This window comes from Moschus berezovskii, chromosome 4 (genome assembly GCF_049115385.1).
Source record: "Moschus berezovskii isolate FMDL1 chromosome 4, NW_MosBer_1.0, whole genome shotgun sequence".
Classification (NCBI taxonomy): Eukaryota; Metazoa; Chordata; class Mammalia; order Artiodactyla; family Moschidae; genus Moschus; species Moschus berezovskii.
Genome location: NC_142463.1, coordinates 62,567,709 through 62,582,889, shown reverse-complemented (window position 1 = coordinate 62,582,889; position 15,181 = coordinate 62,567,709). Strand labels below are relative to the sequence as shown.

General features: G+C 40.5%; 1 protein-coding gene across 1 annotated transcript in view; it reads left to right on the top strand.

Moving 5' to 3' along the window:
- Positions 1-251: 251 nt before the first annotated feature.
- The window catches only part of LOC129540361 (uricase), a 37,422-nt gene continuing 22,492 nt past the window's right edge, over positions 252-15,181 (top strand). Inside the window, exons 1-2 of the mRNA XM_055401402.2 lie at positions 252-301; positions 14,277-14,495. Of these exons, the coding sequence (XP_055257377.2) occupies positions 272-301; positions 14,277-14,495 (249 nt within the window). The 5' untranslated portion in view covers positions 252-271. The remainder of the gene's footprint in view (positions 302-14,276; positions 14,496-15,181) is intronic.

The window sequence follows — 15,181 nt, the reverse complement described above, 5'->3', positions numbered from 1 at the left end:
CCTAAAGAGTACTTCAAAGGCTTGCTTCAAAGAAAGGGCAAATTCAGAATTGCTTTTAGCAAAGATGCTTACGTATCCTCTCCACCTCCTAGTTTCAGCCACTCAGCATGGTGCTTTACTTCAAAGAGGCTTTGCTGTCCAATAGGTTACAATGCAATACTGACCACTCTTGCTTCAGGTCAAATTAAAAATTTTGCAAGCATTGGTTTTGCCCAGATTATTCTTTCTCACTCTTGAAACTGATTCTGAAGTTGAAAACAAAGGGAAAATAATGGCTCATTACCATAATGACTATCAAAAGGTGAGCCCATTCTCTTTTTGGAGGAGGGAAGAGGTAGATGGGCATATGAAAAAATTTCTTTAAGTGCCTGCTGATTTTTAATCAATTATTAAAGATGCTGTCATAATAAATAGCAGTTTACTTTATACCTGAAAATAATTATGGCTCTGATCTGTCTCTTTGATTATGGATCCAGATCAAAGTTACTTAAGGATTCAGACTAAACTGGACCCTTGCAAATCCCTTCTATGTTTGAACTGGAGTTATTCAGGTTTCTTGGGGGTTCATAGGAAAGAGAGGGCTAGTTCTCCTATAACAGAATTTTGTGCGAAATGTTCTGGACCACCCGTCCATATTTTCCTGAGGTGACTGCAAGAAGAACAGAATTGTGGACCTTGATCCAAACCTGATAAATAAAACTCCTTCCAGTTGGGTCAGGAATCTACCTTAATTATCAGGTTTTTGGTGATCTGCTGTACTTTTAAACTTTGAGAATCGCTGGCCTGAGATCAAGGCTGTGCTGCCTGGTTACCAAATTGGTAAGCTGAGAAGCCTTTTTCTGACTATTCCTCCATGGGTATCAAGTTATTTAATGTATGTTTTCACTGCACTCGAATTAAAATGATCTCAGCAAACCCAAGCTTTTCATCAATTTTTAAAAATTTTCATAGCATGAAGTTTACTTTTCTAAGTTAAAGTGAAATAAATTTAATTTTATTCGTATTTATCTTGTGATACCTTTTTGTATTATGGTAATAGATGAATACACTAGGCTTAAGATTCATTAATTCATAGAAAATATAAGGAATTTGTTTTCAGTTACATAAGCTAAAGAACTTTGGTTGAATAAGATAAAATGATTCATGTTTTCTCATTACTCACTTATCACATGCCTGCATACTTAGTCATTCTTTGCAATGACTAAGTGTCTGATTCTTTGCAATCCGATGGACAGTAGCCTGCCAGGCTCCTCTGTCCTTGGCATTTTTCAAGCAAGAATACTGGAGTGGGTTGCGATTTCCTCCTCCAGGGGATCTTCCTGACCCAGGGATCAAACCTGCATCTCTTACATTATCCTGCGTTGGCAGGCGGATTCTTTACCAAGTGTTCCACCTGGGCATCCTACACACTTAGCACAGTGCATGGCAAATAGTAAATGATCTGTAAATGATAGCTAAGATTATTTTTACTTCAACCTGAACCTTTCCTGTGACTGGGCTTTAGGATATCTGTATTAGGATGGTTTTGCTAAAGCTAATTTTATTTCAAGGTCTGGAAAAACAGGTAGGTTCTTTTCTTGGAGATGTCATTTTCAATAAGCTTTCTTATCTCTTGTTTCTGACCTGATCATGATGGTTGTCAGTCAACAACCTTCATTATGCAATCACTAAGTGCCAAACAGTGCTCCCCAGACACTGAGGGGATCCAGGGATTTCAACATTACCCTAAAGCCTAAATTTCAGTGTGTCCTGGGTTTTTACTAAAAACAGCAAAGAAATGTCATGGAAGGAAGCACAATGAATTTAATGGATATGCAAAACAAACTGGGCAGAATGTTTTTCACATTACCCACTTTTGAAGCCCAAGTAATACGATATTATGAAAATACCACATCTCCATCATAATGATTAAAACTTTATAGAAGAAATCGTAGAAAATCCCTTCATTGTAACTTGGCCAAGTATAGTGAACAAAGATGAGTTCTTCACTTGGCACTGGGCTTCTTATTTTATGGTTGAAAGTTTGTATTAATTCGTCCAGTAATGCTAGAACATCTGTCTTTTTTAATTGAAGTGTAGTTGATTTGCAATGTTAATTATTGCCATAGAGTAAAATGATTGTTATACATATATATTCTTTTTCAAATACTCTTTTCCATTATGGTTTATCATAGAATATTGAATATAATTCTCTGTGCTATACAGTAGTGTCCAGTTGTTTATCTGTTCTATGTATGAAAGCTTACATCTGCTAACTCAACCTCCACTAACCCTCTCCCCACCACAACTCTGTTCTCCATGTCTTTGATTCTGTTTCGTAGACAGGTTCATTTGTGTCATATTTTAGATTCCACATATAAGTGACATCATATGATATTTGTCTTTCTCTTTCTGATTAACTCCACTTAGTAAGATAATCTCTAGTTGCAAAAAGCTCAGTCTTCATCTCTCCAAATTTTGCCTCTTTCACATTATTTCTATCATATCTTTCTAGTATATTTTTTATACTATTCTTTTTCTAAAAAAACATTTTTTCATTGAAGTGTAGTTGATTTACAATGTTTTGTTAGTTTCAGGTGTACAACAAAGTGACTAAGATACAAAATATTGAGTATAGGGTTCTTTGTGCTATACAGTAGGTCCTTGTTAGTTATCTATTTTATACATAGTAGTGTGAATATGTTACTCATAAATTCCTAATTTATCCCTTCCTCCAACCTTTCCCCTTTGGTAACAATAAGTTTGTTTTCTATATTTGTGAATCTGTTTCTGTTTTGTAAGACATTTTATGTTTGTTTCGTATATTCGATCTCCTGTGTATCTGCTTTAATCTCTGATTCTTTATTTGGGTCAGTCTCCCAGATCAATCTCTTTGGCAAGATTAAATTGTTACTTAATCTATCTCTTCAGTTCAGTTCAGTTGCTCAGTTGTGTCCGACTCTCTGTGACCCCATGAATCACAGCACGCCAGGCCTCCCTGTCCATCACCAACTCCCGGAGTTCACTCAAACTCATGTCCACAGAGTCGGTGATGCCATCCAGCCATCTCATTCTCGGTCGTCCCCTTCTCCTCCCGCCCCCAACCTTTCCCAGCATCAGAGTCTCTTCCAGTGAGTCAACTCGTCACATGAGGTGGCCAAAGTATTGCAGTTTCAGCTTTAGCATCAGTGCTTCCAATGAACACCCAGGATTGATCTCCTTTAGAGTGGACTGGTTGGATCTCCTTGCAGTCCAAGGGACTCTCAAGAGTCTTTTCCAACACCACAGTTCAAAAGCATCAATTCTTGGGCGATCAACTTTCTTCACAGTCCAACTCTCACATCCATACATGACCATGGGAAAAACCATAGCCTTGACTAGACGGACCTTTGTTGGCAAAGTAATGTCTCTGCTTTTTAATATGCTATCTAGGTTGGTCATAACTTTCCTTCCAAGAAGTAAGCGTCTTTTAATTTCATGGCTGCAATCAGCATCTGCAAATCTATCTCTTACAAGTAACTAATTCTTTCTGTTTCAGTCTGTTTCTTAATCCACTTATTAGTGCATTTCTAGAAGCTCTGTTGGATTCTTTTTCAAATTTTCTTGGTCTTTTTTATGGTTCTTTAATATCTTGTTCCTTTGGCCACCTCATGCGACGAGTTGACTCACTGGAAAAGTCTCTGACGCTGGGAAGGGTTGGGGGCGGGAGGAGAAGGGGAAGACAGAGAATGAGATGGCTGGATGGCATCACCGACTCTGTGGACATGAGTTTGAGTGAACTCCGGGAGTTGGTGATGGACAGGGAGGCCTGGCGTGCTGTGATTCATGGGGTCACAGAGAGTCGGACAAGGCTGAGCGAATGAACTGAACTGAACTGAGGGAGGCCTGGCGTGCTGTGATTCATGGGGTCGCAAAGAGTCGGACACGACTGAGTGACTGAACTGAACTGAACTGAACTGAATGTCTTGTTCAAGAGAAGCTATCTTAATTTTCTCTTTTATTTCTGTAAAAATATTAAATATATGATTTTACATTGTGTGTCTGATAATTCCAGTATCTGAACTCTTTGCAGCTCAGACTTTGCTACCTGTTGTTTCTGTGACTTGCTCTCAAGATACCTTGTTCCTATGTTGCTTTTGAGTTTTCATTATGAGTTCATGTTCCTTAAAGCTTTATATGTGAGAATGTGAGGATGAGATACAGTTGGGTTTGTCCAGACCGTGGTCTATGTTGGCTTCAGCACAGTGCATTCATCTTGCAAGGACTCCTGGGTATTAGACTGCTGGCTTTGTTTCTTTAGCCTCAATAACTCTTTGAGGCATGGCTTCCCTGGTGGTTCAGACGGTAAAGAATCTGCCCACAATGAGAGCTGGGTTCGATCCCTGGGTGGATAAGATCCCCTGGAGAAGGGCATGGCAACCCACTCCAGTACTCTTGACTGGAGAATTCCATAGACAAAGGAGTGTGACAGGCTACTGTCCATAGGGTCGCAAAGAGTCGGACACGACTGTGCTACTTTCACCTATATACTACAACATTTTTATGTTTAAGTCCAACTTTAATTTTGTTCAAACTGTTAAAAAAAAAACTATTAATATACAGAGTAAAATCTAGAATGTGACAAACTGAAAGAAAAAATTGATATGCTTGTTGCATTGTTATTTTGATTAAATGGGCTGAGACAAGCAAAATGGCCCAGGTATTTGTAACATAAAGAATTGTTGATGAAAATGTGGTTAAAAGAAAAGATAAGGAGAATAATCAGAAGAGGACCAGACAATCTGCCTGTCAGCTATGTGACTTCGGGAAACTTGTTTAACGTCACCGATGTAGCTTATTTTAAAATAAGTGTTCTTTCCACCAAATCACAGGGTTTTTGTGAGGAATAGATTAGATAGTGTAGGTCTTTAATGGATGGAAAAATTTTAAATGTATAGAAGTGCAAGTTTCTACAGTAGCACGTCCACTTCCCTCCTTCTGTTTGGATCAGAGTACTTCCTTTCTCTCCCTAATGAGTGTAGGGACTTTGATGTGGTAAGATAGAACATATCATTTTAGGGCAAATGGGCTTGGTTTTCCTCCTGCCTCTGTCACCCAATAACTGTGTGACCTTGACAAATACTTAACCTTAAAGTCTTCCTTTGTGAAACTTGGATAAGGATATCTGCTTCACAATGTTCTGGTAAAGGGTTAGAGGAAATCATACATGCAAATTTCCCAACATGTATCAAACCCTCACTAAATGGTTGCTACTCTTATTTTTACTTGTAAGTCTTACACATTAGGAAAGAGAAATCTTTCAGTGTCTGCATTTAAGTAGAATTTCCTTCCAACTGCATGTTTGGAATTATCCATCAATTCTTTTTATTTTTTTTTTTACAAAGTTTTAAAAAAATATTTATTTATTTATTTATACGACTGTGTTGAGTCATAGCTGTGGCAAGAGGGATCTTTAGTTGCATCATGTGGGATCTAGTTCCATGACCAGGGAATGAACCCAGGCCTCCTGCATTGGGAGAACAGAGTCTTAACCACTGAACCACCAGGGAAGTCCCTCCATCAATTCTTTGTTGTGAGATTTCTTGCCCCTAATTCTAGAGGGTCCAGAGGCCTGTTCCAGCTAAGGCTGTTGCTACCTTGGAGAGGCTGACAAGACGAAAATTAACGTTTCCCTTTGCATTTAGTAATGAGTCGCTCTTCCTTTGTAACAGGCAGAAGTATGAAAATAACTGAGCACCTATAAATGGAGTCTTCATTAGGTGACAGGTCGCCTTTTCTACAATAATTATGTTTATGAATTTTTACATTGTTCTTGAAACCTCTGCTTGACAAATCCCTTAGTGTTAGTCAAAACACTTTGAACATAACTCGAGGCATATCCCCCCTTGATAGTAAAAATGAGCCACTCTACAACCTAAAGCAACATGACATTTTCTACGAGATATCAATATTTTTCCATCTGACATTTAGTAGATCCTAAGCGGCCAAAAAAACCAATACCAGTTGCCTCTAATGTTATTATTCATCATTATTGTTTTTGTCGTTATGTATTATTAAGATCCACCAAAATGATATTAAGATGGTTCATATGAATGCTCTTTTTTTTCTCATATTAGTTCAGCATTTTTCTTGGAAGTCTTCTTGTTCACAAATGCCCAAGAAAATACCCAGGCAAAGGAAGAACCTAGGCAGAGAATTGGAAGGACTTCTCTAAAGCATTCCAAAGACAAGGAGGGAGGCATGTCTCCTGGCTGAGTTCTTCCATCTATCACCGCACACTGCAACTGAATTGGTATTTATACATGAGTGATGAGTCCAAATAGCTCACACTTCTGTATTTCCCTTTATTATGGTGGGTAGAGATATGCTTACAAGAGCTCCTCTAATACTTGAGAGAAAATTCTAGTCATTCTAAAATTCAAATTTATAAAAGTTTTCCCTTGTCTTTCCTAATATTTTCTACCTCAGATCCATCCACTGGACCTTATAGACCTTAACAGACTCCAGGCTAGCAAATCCTAGACCTGTAGTGACAACCTACATCACTTTCAGTGTGACCTGGGAAAAACAGAACACTCAGTATCTCACTGCAGAAGTGAAAATGCACGCGTCATCTAAAATCTCTGAGAGTTCTCGCCAACATTACTTAGAGGCAATCAATGATTCTCTATTCCTTTATATTTCAAGACTTGTTTCAGAAAAGGGGACTTTTCTCGTGCAGTGCCAAGTATAGATTTACTCCTACTGATATTTTGTCGAGAGTACTGATCTAGGAAATTAAGTTTTCTTTTGTAACTTTGTTCCCCCAAGCCACATGAACCTGAGGAAGAACAACCAAAATATGAAGGCAGAAGTAGGCTGGATCATAGCAGCAGTCTTTGAGTTTAGCCACCCTAGTTCTGGTTTGATGTGCAGTCTGAGTATTTCTCTAACGGTAACTGGAAGAACCCTTGGATGCAAAATATAACATACAATTACTGTTTATTAATGGCAATCATAGCTAATGTTTATTGAACATTTATCATTTGCCAGGTACTTTTCTAAGTGTTTTATGTTTTTTTTGGTCATATAATCCTCACAACAATCCTGATAGATTGGCTCTAGTATTATTGATTTTACAAATGAAGAAATTTGCCTCCATTCAGAGAGTTAATAGGTGGCAGAACAAAAACTCACACTTGGCCTATCTGATTCCATTCTCTCAGCTCCCCACCCATGAGAGCAGCCTTGGTATTTTCCTATCTGGTTATCTTGGATGTGGATCTCTTCCCCACACTATGCAGTGTACACAATAAGATTCTGGTACCTACTTCTGGTTCTCAGACTACAGAACTGGGGAGGCTTCACTGAGAACAGCCTCAGTCTGGCCTGGGCCATTATCTGTTCTGTCAGGTCCTGCTGAGGGACCCTTGAGTGTCCCACACTGTTCTTGTTCCTTCTTGCTCCAGCCTCAGATGGTTATGTCCTCTTTATTCTGATTCATTTGCTCAGTAAACATAATTACTCAGCCTTTGCTGGAGCGCCAAGGCCTAGGCAGGGGCTTTCTAAGGTTGTTGACCTCTCCCGCATGTGTCACCCACGAACCCCAGGTGTCTGTCTGGTACTGAAGCAGTCTGTCTTGTTAGCATTGTGAACACTTTGTGCTGTGTCACTGACTCTGTCTACACTCAACTCTGCCCTTCCTGACCTTATTCTCCGGTCAGCTGTTCCTGTGATCTCCGTGCTATGGTGATGAGAGAGCAGAAGTTGTCTTCCCCTCTTTCCTAGGAAAAGGAACTTCCTAATGGGGGTTCTGAGCTGAAGCAGCTCTTCCTGTAGTGAAATCTCAGGGGCGTTTTCATGAACAACTCCGTGTCATTACACAAGAGGTGCAGGTGATGGGGCAACAGTCAGTCATTCAAGATACATTTATTAGGCACCTATTTATGTTCCAAGCACTCTGCTGAGCACTGGGGTTGCTATGGCAACCAAGGTGGAAATTGTTTCTGCTTTCATGGCTTACTGTTTTTGAACAAATCAAAATCACACACATGAAGAGGCAGTTATAGTTCTACTTGATAAAGTCTCTGATAAGGCAATAACAGAGCATTGTGAGAACACACAGAAGGGGCACCTACTTCAGACTTTAAGGGCTGGGGCAGATTACCTAGTGGAAGTGACATCTGAGATTTAAAGAAGCTGAGTCAGAAGTTAGGTGAATAGATTGGTAGTCAGATAGTGAGGAAGAGAAGAATGTTCAAGAAGAAGTAATGGTAAATTCAAAGGCCTACTGGCAAAGCAGAAAGCATGCAGAGCCAGGGTGACCACAGTTAGCTCAGGATAGCCAAAGTGCAGTTTAAAGTAGAATGTGGTAGAGTACAAAGCTGGACTGGTGAGCAGGAGTGGGGATAGGAAGGGTAGCTACCATTCCATCTTTCTTGGTATCTCATGGGAACTACTTGCTTTCTGGGCAAAGGCTAATAGAGTTTTGCCAAGAGAACGCACTGGTCATAGCAAACACCTTCTTCCAACAACACAAGAGAAGATTCTACACATGGACATCACCAGATAGTCAACACCAAAATCAGACTGATTATGTTCTAAGATGGAGAAACTCTATACAGTCAGCAAAAACAAGACCGGGAGATGACTGTGGCTCAGATCATGAACTCCTTATTGCCAAATTGAGAATGAAATTGAAGAAAGTAGAGAAAACCATTAGACCATTCAGATATGACCTAAATCAAATTCCTTAGGATTATACAGTGGAAGTGAGAAATAGATTTAAGGGACTAGATCTGATAGATAGAGTGCTTCATGAACTATGGATGGAGGTTCGTGACATTGAAAAGGAGACAGGGATCAAGACCATTCCCATGTAAAAAAATGCAAAAAAGCAAAAAGACTGTCTGAGGAGGCCTTACAAATAGCTGTGAAAAGAAGAGAAGCGAAAAGCAAAGGAGAAGGGAAAGATATTTCCACCTGAATGCAGAGTTCCAAAGAAAAGCAAGGAGAGATAAAAAAAGCCTTCCTCAGCAATCAATGCAAAGAAATAGAGGAAAACAACAGAATGGGAAAGACTAGAGATCTCTTCAAGAAAATTAGAGATACCAAGGGAACATTTCACACGAAGATGGGCTTGATAAAGGACAGGTATAGTATGGACCCAACAGAAGCAGAAGATATTAGGAAGAGGTGGCAAGAATACACAGAAGAACTGTACAAGAAAGATCTTCATGACCCAGATAATCATGATGGTGTGATCACTCACACTCACCTAGAGCCAGACATCCTGGAATGTGAAGTCAAGTGGGCCTTAGAAAACATCACTACGAACAAAGCTAGTGGAGGTGATGGAATTCCAGTTGAGCTCTTTCAAATCCTGAAAGATGATGCTGTGAAAGTGCTGCACTCAACATGCCAGCAAATTTGGAAAAGTCAGCAGTGGCCACAGGACTGGAAAAGGTCAGTCTTCATTCCAATCCCAAAGAAAGGCAATGCCAAAAAATGTTCAAACTACCGCACAATTGCACTCATCTCACACGCTAGTAATGTTCAAAATTCTCCAAGCCAGGCTTCAGCAATACATGAACCGTGAACTTCCAGATGTTCAAGCTGGTTTTAGAAAAGACAGAGGAACTAGTGATCAAATTGCCAACATCTGCTGGATCATCGAAAAAGCAAGAGAGTTCCAGAAAAACATCTATTTCTGTTTTATTGACTATGCCAAAGCCTTTGACTGTGTGGATCACAATAAACTGTGGAAAATTCTTCAAGAGATGGGATTACCAGACTATCTGACCTGTCTCTTGAGAAACCTGTATGCAAGTCAGGAAGCAACAGTTAGAACTGGACATAGAACAACAGACTGTTTCCAAATAGGAAAAGGAGTACATTAAGGCTGTATATTGTCACGCTGCTTATTTAACTTCTATGCAGAGTACATCATGAGGAACACTGGGCTGGAAGAAGCACAAGCTGGGGTCAAGATTGCTGGGAGAAATATTAATAACCTCAGATATGCAGATGACACCACCCTTATGGCAGAAAGTGAAGAGGAACTAAAAAGCCTCTTGATGAAAGTGAAAGAGGAGAGTGAAAAAGCTGGCTTAAAGCTCAACATTCAGAAAACTAAGATCATGGCATCTGATCCCATAACTTCATGGGAAATAGATGGGAAACAGTGGAAACATTGCCAGACTTTATTTTTTTGGGCTCCAAAATCACTGTGGATGCTGATTGCAGCCATGAAATTAAAAGACGCTTACTCCTTGGAAGGAAAGTTATGACCAACCTAGATAGTATATTAAAAAGCAGAGACATTATTTTGCCAACAAAGGTCCATCTAGTCAAGGCTATGGTTTTTCCAGTGGTCACGTATGGATGTGAGAGTTGGACTGTGAAGAAAGCTGATCACCCAAGAATTGATGCTTTTGAACTGTGGTGTTGGAGAAACTCTTGAGAATCCCTTGGACTGCAAGGAGATCCAACAGTCCATTCTAAAGGAGATCAATCCTGGATGTTCATTGGAGGGACTGATGCTAAAGCTGAAGCTCCAATACTTTGGCCACCTCATGTGAAGAATTGACTCACTGGAAAAGACTCTGATGCTGGGAGGGATTGGGGGCAGGAAGAGAAGGGGACGACCGAGAATGAGATGGCTGGATGGCATCACTGACTCGATAGACATGGGTTTGGGTAGACTCCGGGAGTTGGTGATGGACAGGGAGGCCTGGTGTGCTGCGATTCATGGGATAGCAAAGAGTCGGACACGACTGAGTGACTGAATTGAATTGAACTTACTTTCAACGGACTTACCAGCATGGGTACTTAGTGGCAGGGAATGGGACTGAGGAGTAATATTTGTTGAGTCTTGCTGTGTGCCAAGGGTGCTGGAAGGTCTCAGAGACCTCTGGTCCTGGACCCCAGCCCATATCACCCAGGGACCCAGAGGCAACCAAGTGCCTCCCTCCTCTGGGTAGAATTCCCAGTGGTTCAAGACACACCAGAATCTTCCTTCTGCTGTTACCAGCAGGGCACCACACTCCAGAAACTAGTTCCCTTGCTCAGGGTTCCTTCTGCTGTCTCCGCTGCTGCTGCATCCACAGCCAGACCTGACATGGCCACTCTTGCTACGGGGGGACCTCACTGCATCAGTGGGTACCAGGGATGGGGCCCAGCCCTTCACATTCACCAGCACTTGTTGAGGTAGTTATCTCCATTTTTACAAAGCAGGGGGGAAACTCGGGCTTATAGACCTCAAATTATTTGTCACAAGCCACAAAGCTATAAATGGCAGGGAAGAATTTGGGCCTGGTCTGATTTCAAAGCCACTACAATCACACAACTGTGCCTCTTTACCAGTCAGCATTAGAGTTCTTATTAGGATCCTTTAAGTCTCCTCTTCAAATTTTCTTATTGATGGTTTTCTTGAAAATGAGTCCCCCAACGATTGGGTCAGAAGCTTCTGAGGAGACTCTCTAAGAGTGTCCCTTCCGTATGTCACTCCTACAGTGGAAGGGCTGAACGCAAACACCTCCGACCCTCAGAGTATGTGTACTAAGAACAGCAGCAAGCCCTACTAGGCTCTATCCCCAAGATTTAAGACAGCCTCCCCTACCTCAATTTGATAAAGGATATGACAATGATTTCTAATTTTAGTATTTTAAAATTCCTCCTAGGGGGTGTGGTGATTTTTTTAAATGCAGGTGGTTTTAGGCAATTCCTGACCTGTCTGAGCATATCACATATGTGTGATTAGCAGGTGAGATTTCTTCTTTGTGACCTTCCCAGATTCTCACTGCATGTTGTTTTTGATTTACTTTTATTTTTGTCACCATTATTGATTACCATTTCTATGACAATTTTCATGCTAAATAAAATAAGTTTTCCTGTCCCTCTGCTCCCTCCTGCCTCTTTTTTCAAATACCAAGAAAGCCCAGGTACAAGTCTTAAAGGGCCTAGCAGTGGAGACTGGCATAATCGCCAGGGAGGGCTCCAGCTTCAGACAGGGATAGTAATGAATCAATCACTGGCTTTTGTTAAGTGTCTCTTCTCTAAAAGCATAGCTCTCCCTACAGCCAGGTGGCCCTGGCTCTGTGCTGCTGAAGGTCATCAAGACCCTGTCAGTAATTGCTCTTCTTCCTGGTAGCAAGTAGAAGAAGCAATTTTCAAATTGTTCTTATTGATCATAGGGCTGTTTCTCCAGAATACTACTCTCTATAAAAAGAGGGGTATAATTATTTCCAGTTAACATTGTCAAAACACTTTTATAGAGGAAGGCAGTTTATACAGTGGTTGCTACTGCTAAGTCACTTCAGTCATGTCCGACTCTGTGTGACCCCATAGACAGAAGCCCACCAGGCTCCCCCGTCCCTGGGATTCTCCAGGCAAGAACACTGGAGTGGGTTGCCATTTCCTTCTCCAATGTGTGAAAGTGAGAAGTGAAAGTAAAGTCGTTCAGTCGTGTCCGACCCCTAGCGACCCCACAGACTGCAGCCTACCAGGCTCCTCCATCCATGGGATTTTCTAGGCAAGAGTACTGGAGTTAGAAGTACACAATTTGGAGTTAGTAACCCTGAGGGTGAATTCTTAGCTCTATCCATTACTAAATAGGGCAAGTCACTTAAATTCTTTGAACCTCAGTTTTTCTCTCTGTGAAATGGAAATAATAATAATACTTCATGGAGCTGATACAAGGATTAGCTAGTAGAGATTAATTAAAATGGGTTGCCATTTCCTTCTCCAGGAGATATTCCCAACCCAGGGATTGAACATGGGTCTCCCACATGGTAGGCATTGTAGGCAGACACTTTACCGTCTGAGTCACCAGGGAAGATCCAGAGATTAATTAAAACAGAGTAAATAGTTAGCCTTAGAAGGTACTGTTTTTATTATCATTGCTCACAATAAACTGTGGAGCATTCTGAAAGAGATGGGAATACCAGACCACCTGACCTGCCTCTTGAGAAACCTGTATGCAGGTCAGGAAGCAACAGTCAGAACTGTACATGGAACAACAGACTGGTTCCAAATAGGAAAAGGAGTACGTCAAGACTGTATATTGTCACCTTGCTTATTTAACTTATATGCAGAATACATCATGAGGAACCCTGGGCTGGAAGAAGCACAAGCTGGAATCAAGATTGCTGGGAGAAATATCAATAACCTCAGATATGCAGATGACACTACCCTTATGGCAGAAAGTGAAGAGGAACTCAAAAGCCTCTTGATGAAAGTGAAAGAGGAGAGTGAAAAAGTTGGCTTGAAGCTCAACATTCAGAAAACAAAGATCATGGCATCTGGTCCCATCACTTCATGGGACATAGATGGAAAAACAGTGGAAACATTGCCAGACTTTATTTTTTTGGGCTCCAAAATCACTGCGGTTGCTGATTGCAGCCATGAAATTAAAAGACGCTTACTCCTTGGAAGGAAAGTTATGACCAACCTAGATAGTATATTAAAAAGCAGAGACAATACTTTGCCAACCAAGGTCTGTCTAGTCAAGGCTATGGTTTTTCCCATGGTCATGTATGGATGTGAGAGTTGGACTGTGAAGAAAGCTGATTGCCGAAGAATTGATGCTTTTGAACTGTGGTGCTGGAGAAGACTCTTGAGAGTCCCTTGGACTGCAAGGAGATCCAACCAGTCCATTCTAAAGGAGATCAATCCTGGGTGTTCATTGGAAGGACTGACGCTGAAGCTGAAACTGCAATACTTTGGCCACCTCATGGGACGAGTTGACTCACTGGAAAAGACTCTGATGCTGGGAAAGGTTGGGGGCGGGAGGAGAAGGGGACGACGGAGAATGAGATGGCTGGATGGCATCACCGACTCTGTGGACATGAGTTTGAGTGAACTCCGGGAGTTGGTGATGGACAGGGAGGCCTGGCATGCTGTGATTCATGGGGTCGCGGAGAGTCGGACACGACTGAGCGACTGAAAAAAAAAAAAGTATTATCAAGAAAGTCATCTACCTGTCTCTCTTAAGGCCAACCTGACATATTTTAGTCTATTTCTTGCAATTCTCTTTTCACCAAGTTCTCATTCTTCAAAGGTAAGGCATGATCTTGGTTTCATGAATAATTTGACTCTCACTGTTTGCAATTATATGATAAAATTAAGGCTAAAAGAAATTGCATTCAAAAGGGGGGACATATTTTTTACCTAAAGCTGATTCATATTGATGAATGGCAGAGACCAGCACAATATTGTAAAGCAATTATCCTCCAATTAAAAACAAAAATAAAAGAAATTGCAGTTGACTTCTGGTTTTCATCTAGCCTTCTTCAATAAGATGACTATTTTCATTGCAGAATGATGAAGTGGAGTTTGTCCGAACTGGTTACGGTAAGGATATGGTAAAAGTTCTTCATATTCAGCGAGATGGAAAATATCACAGCATTAAGGAAGTGGCAACTTCAGTGCAACTTACTCTGAGCTCCAAAAGAGAGTACCTGCATGGAGACAATTCAGACATCATCCCGACAGACACCATCAAGAACACAGTTCATGTCCTGGCCAAGTTCAAAGGCGTATGTGTCATTCTTCTTCTTTTTTTTTTTTTTTTTGAGCAGAGGAAAATTTATGCGTCGAACCTGGACTGGTCACTTATGATAATATACATGCTACAATTCCATTCTCTCCAATCATTCCACCTTCACCCTCTCCCACAGAGTCCCAAAGACTCCCATTCTTCTTCTTAGATGCTGCCTATCTGGATGGAGAATTCACTGTACTATAGTGTGAGGATAGTACTTGCTTATTTCAAGTTCCCTGTACATTTTAACTTTATTTTTACATTTAAGCCATTGAAAAAAAGATTCCTTTTGTATCCTAAAATTCTCAGCTTCACAGAAAATTTTGCTTTTTAAAAACTCACCGCTTTATTTGCTTTTCTTTTTTTGTTCCCTCTTTGTTCTGTTTCTTTGGTTTTCAACTCAGTACAACATCTTTTAAAAGGTAGAGAATCCTATTTGACAAATTTACATGTTCTCACTTATTTAGGATCATTGGCAAATCAAGGTCCTGAGACAATTTCAGATTAGAGATTTACCCATTGTTGCCATGCGTTTATTTGAGTCCTATTGTTTTTTTTTTTTTTTCCTTTAAGAATGGTGTGTATTTACAGAAGAAAGTACCATTTCTCTTCTTGATATTACTAAAGAAGAAAATTCAGTATAAGATACAGTTTGAAATCTATTTGTCCAACTTTTAATGC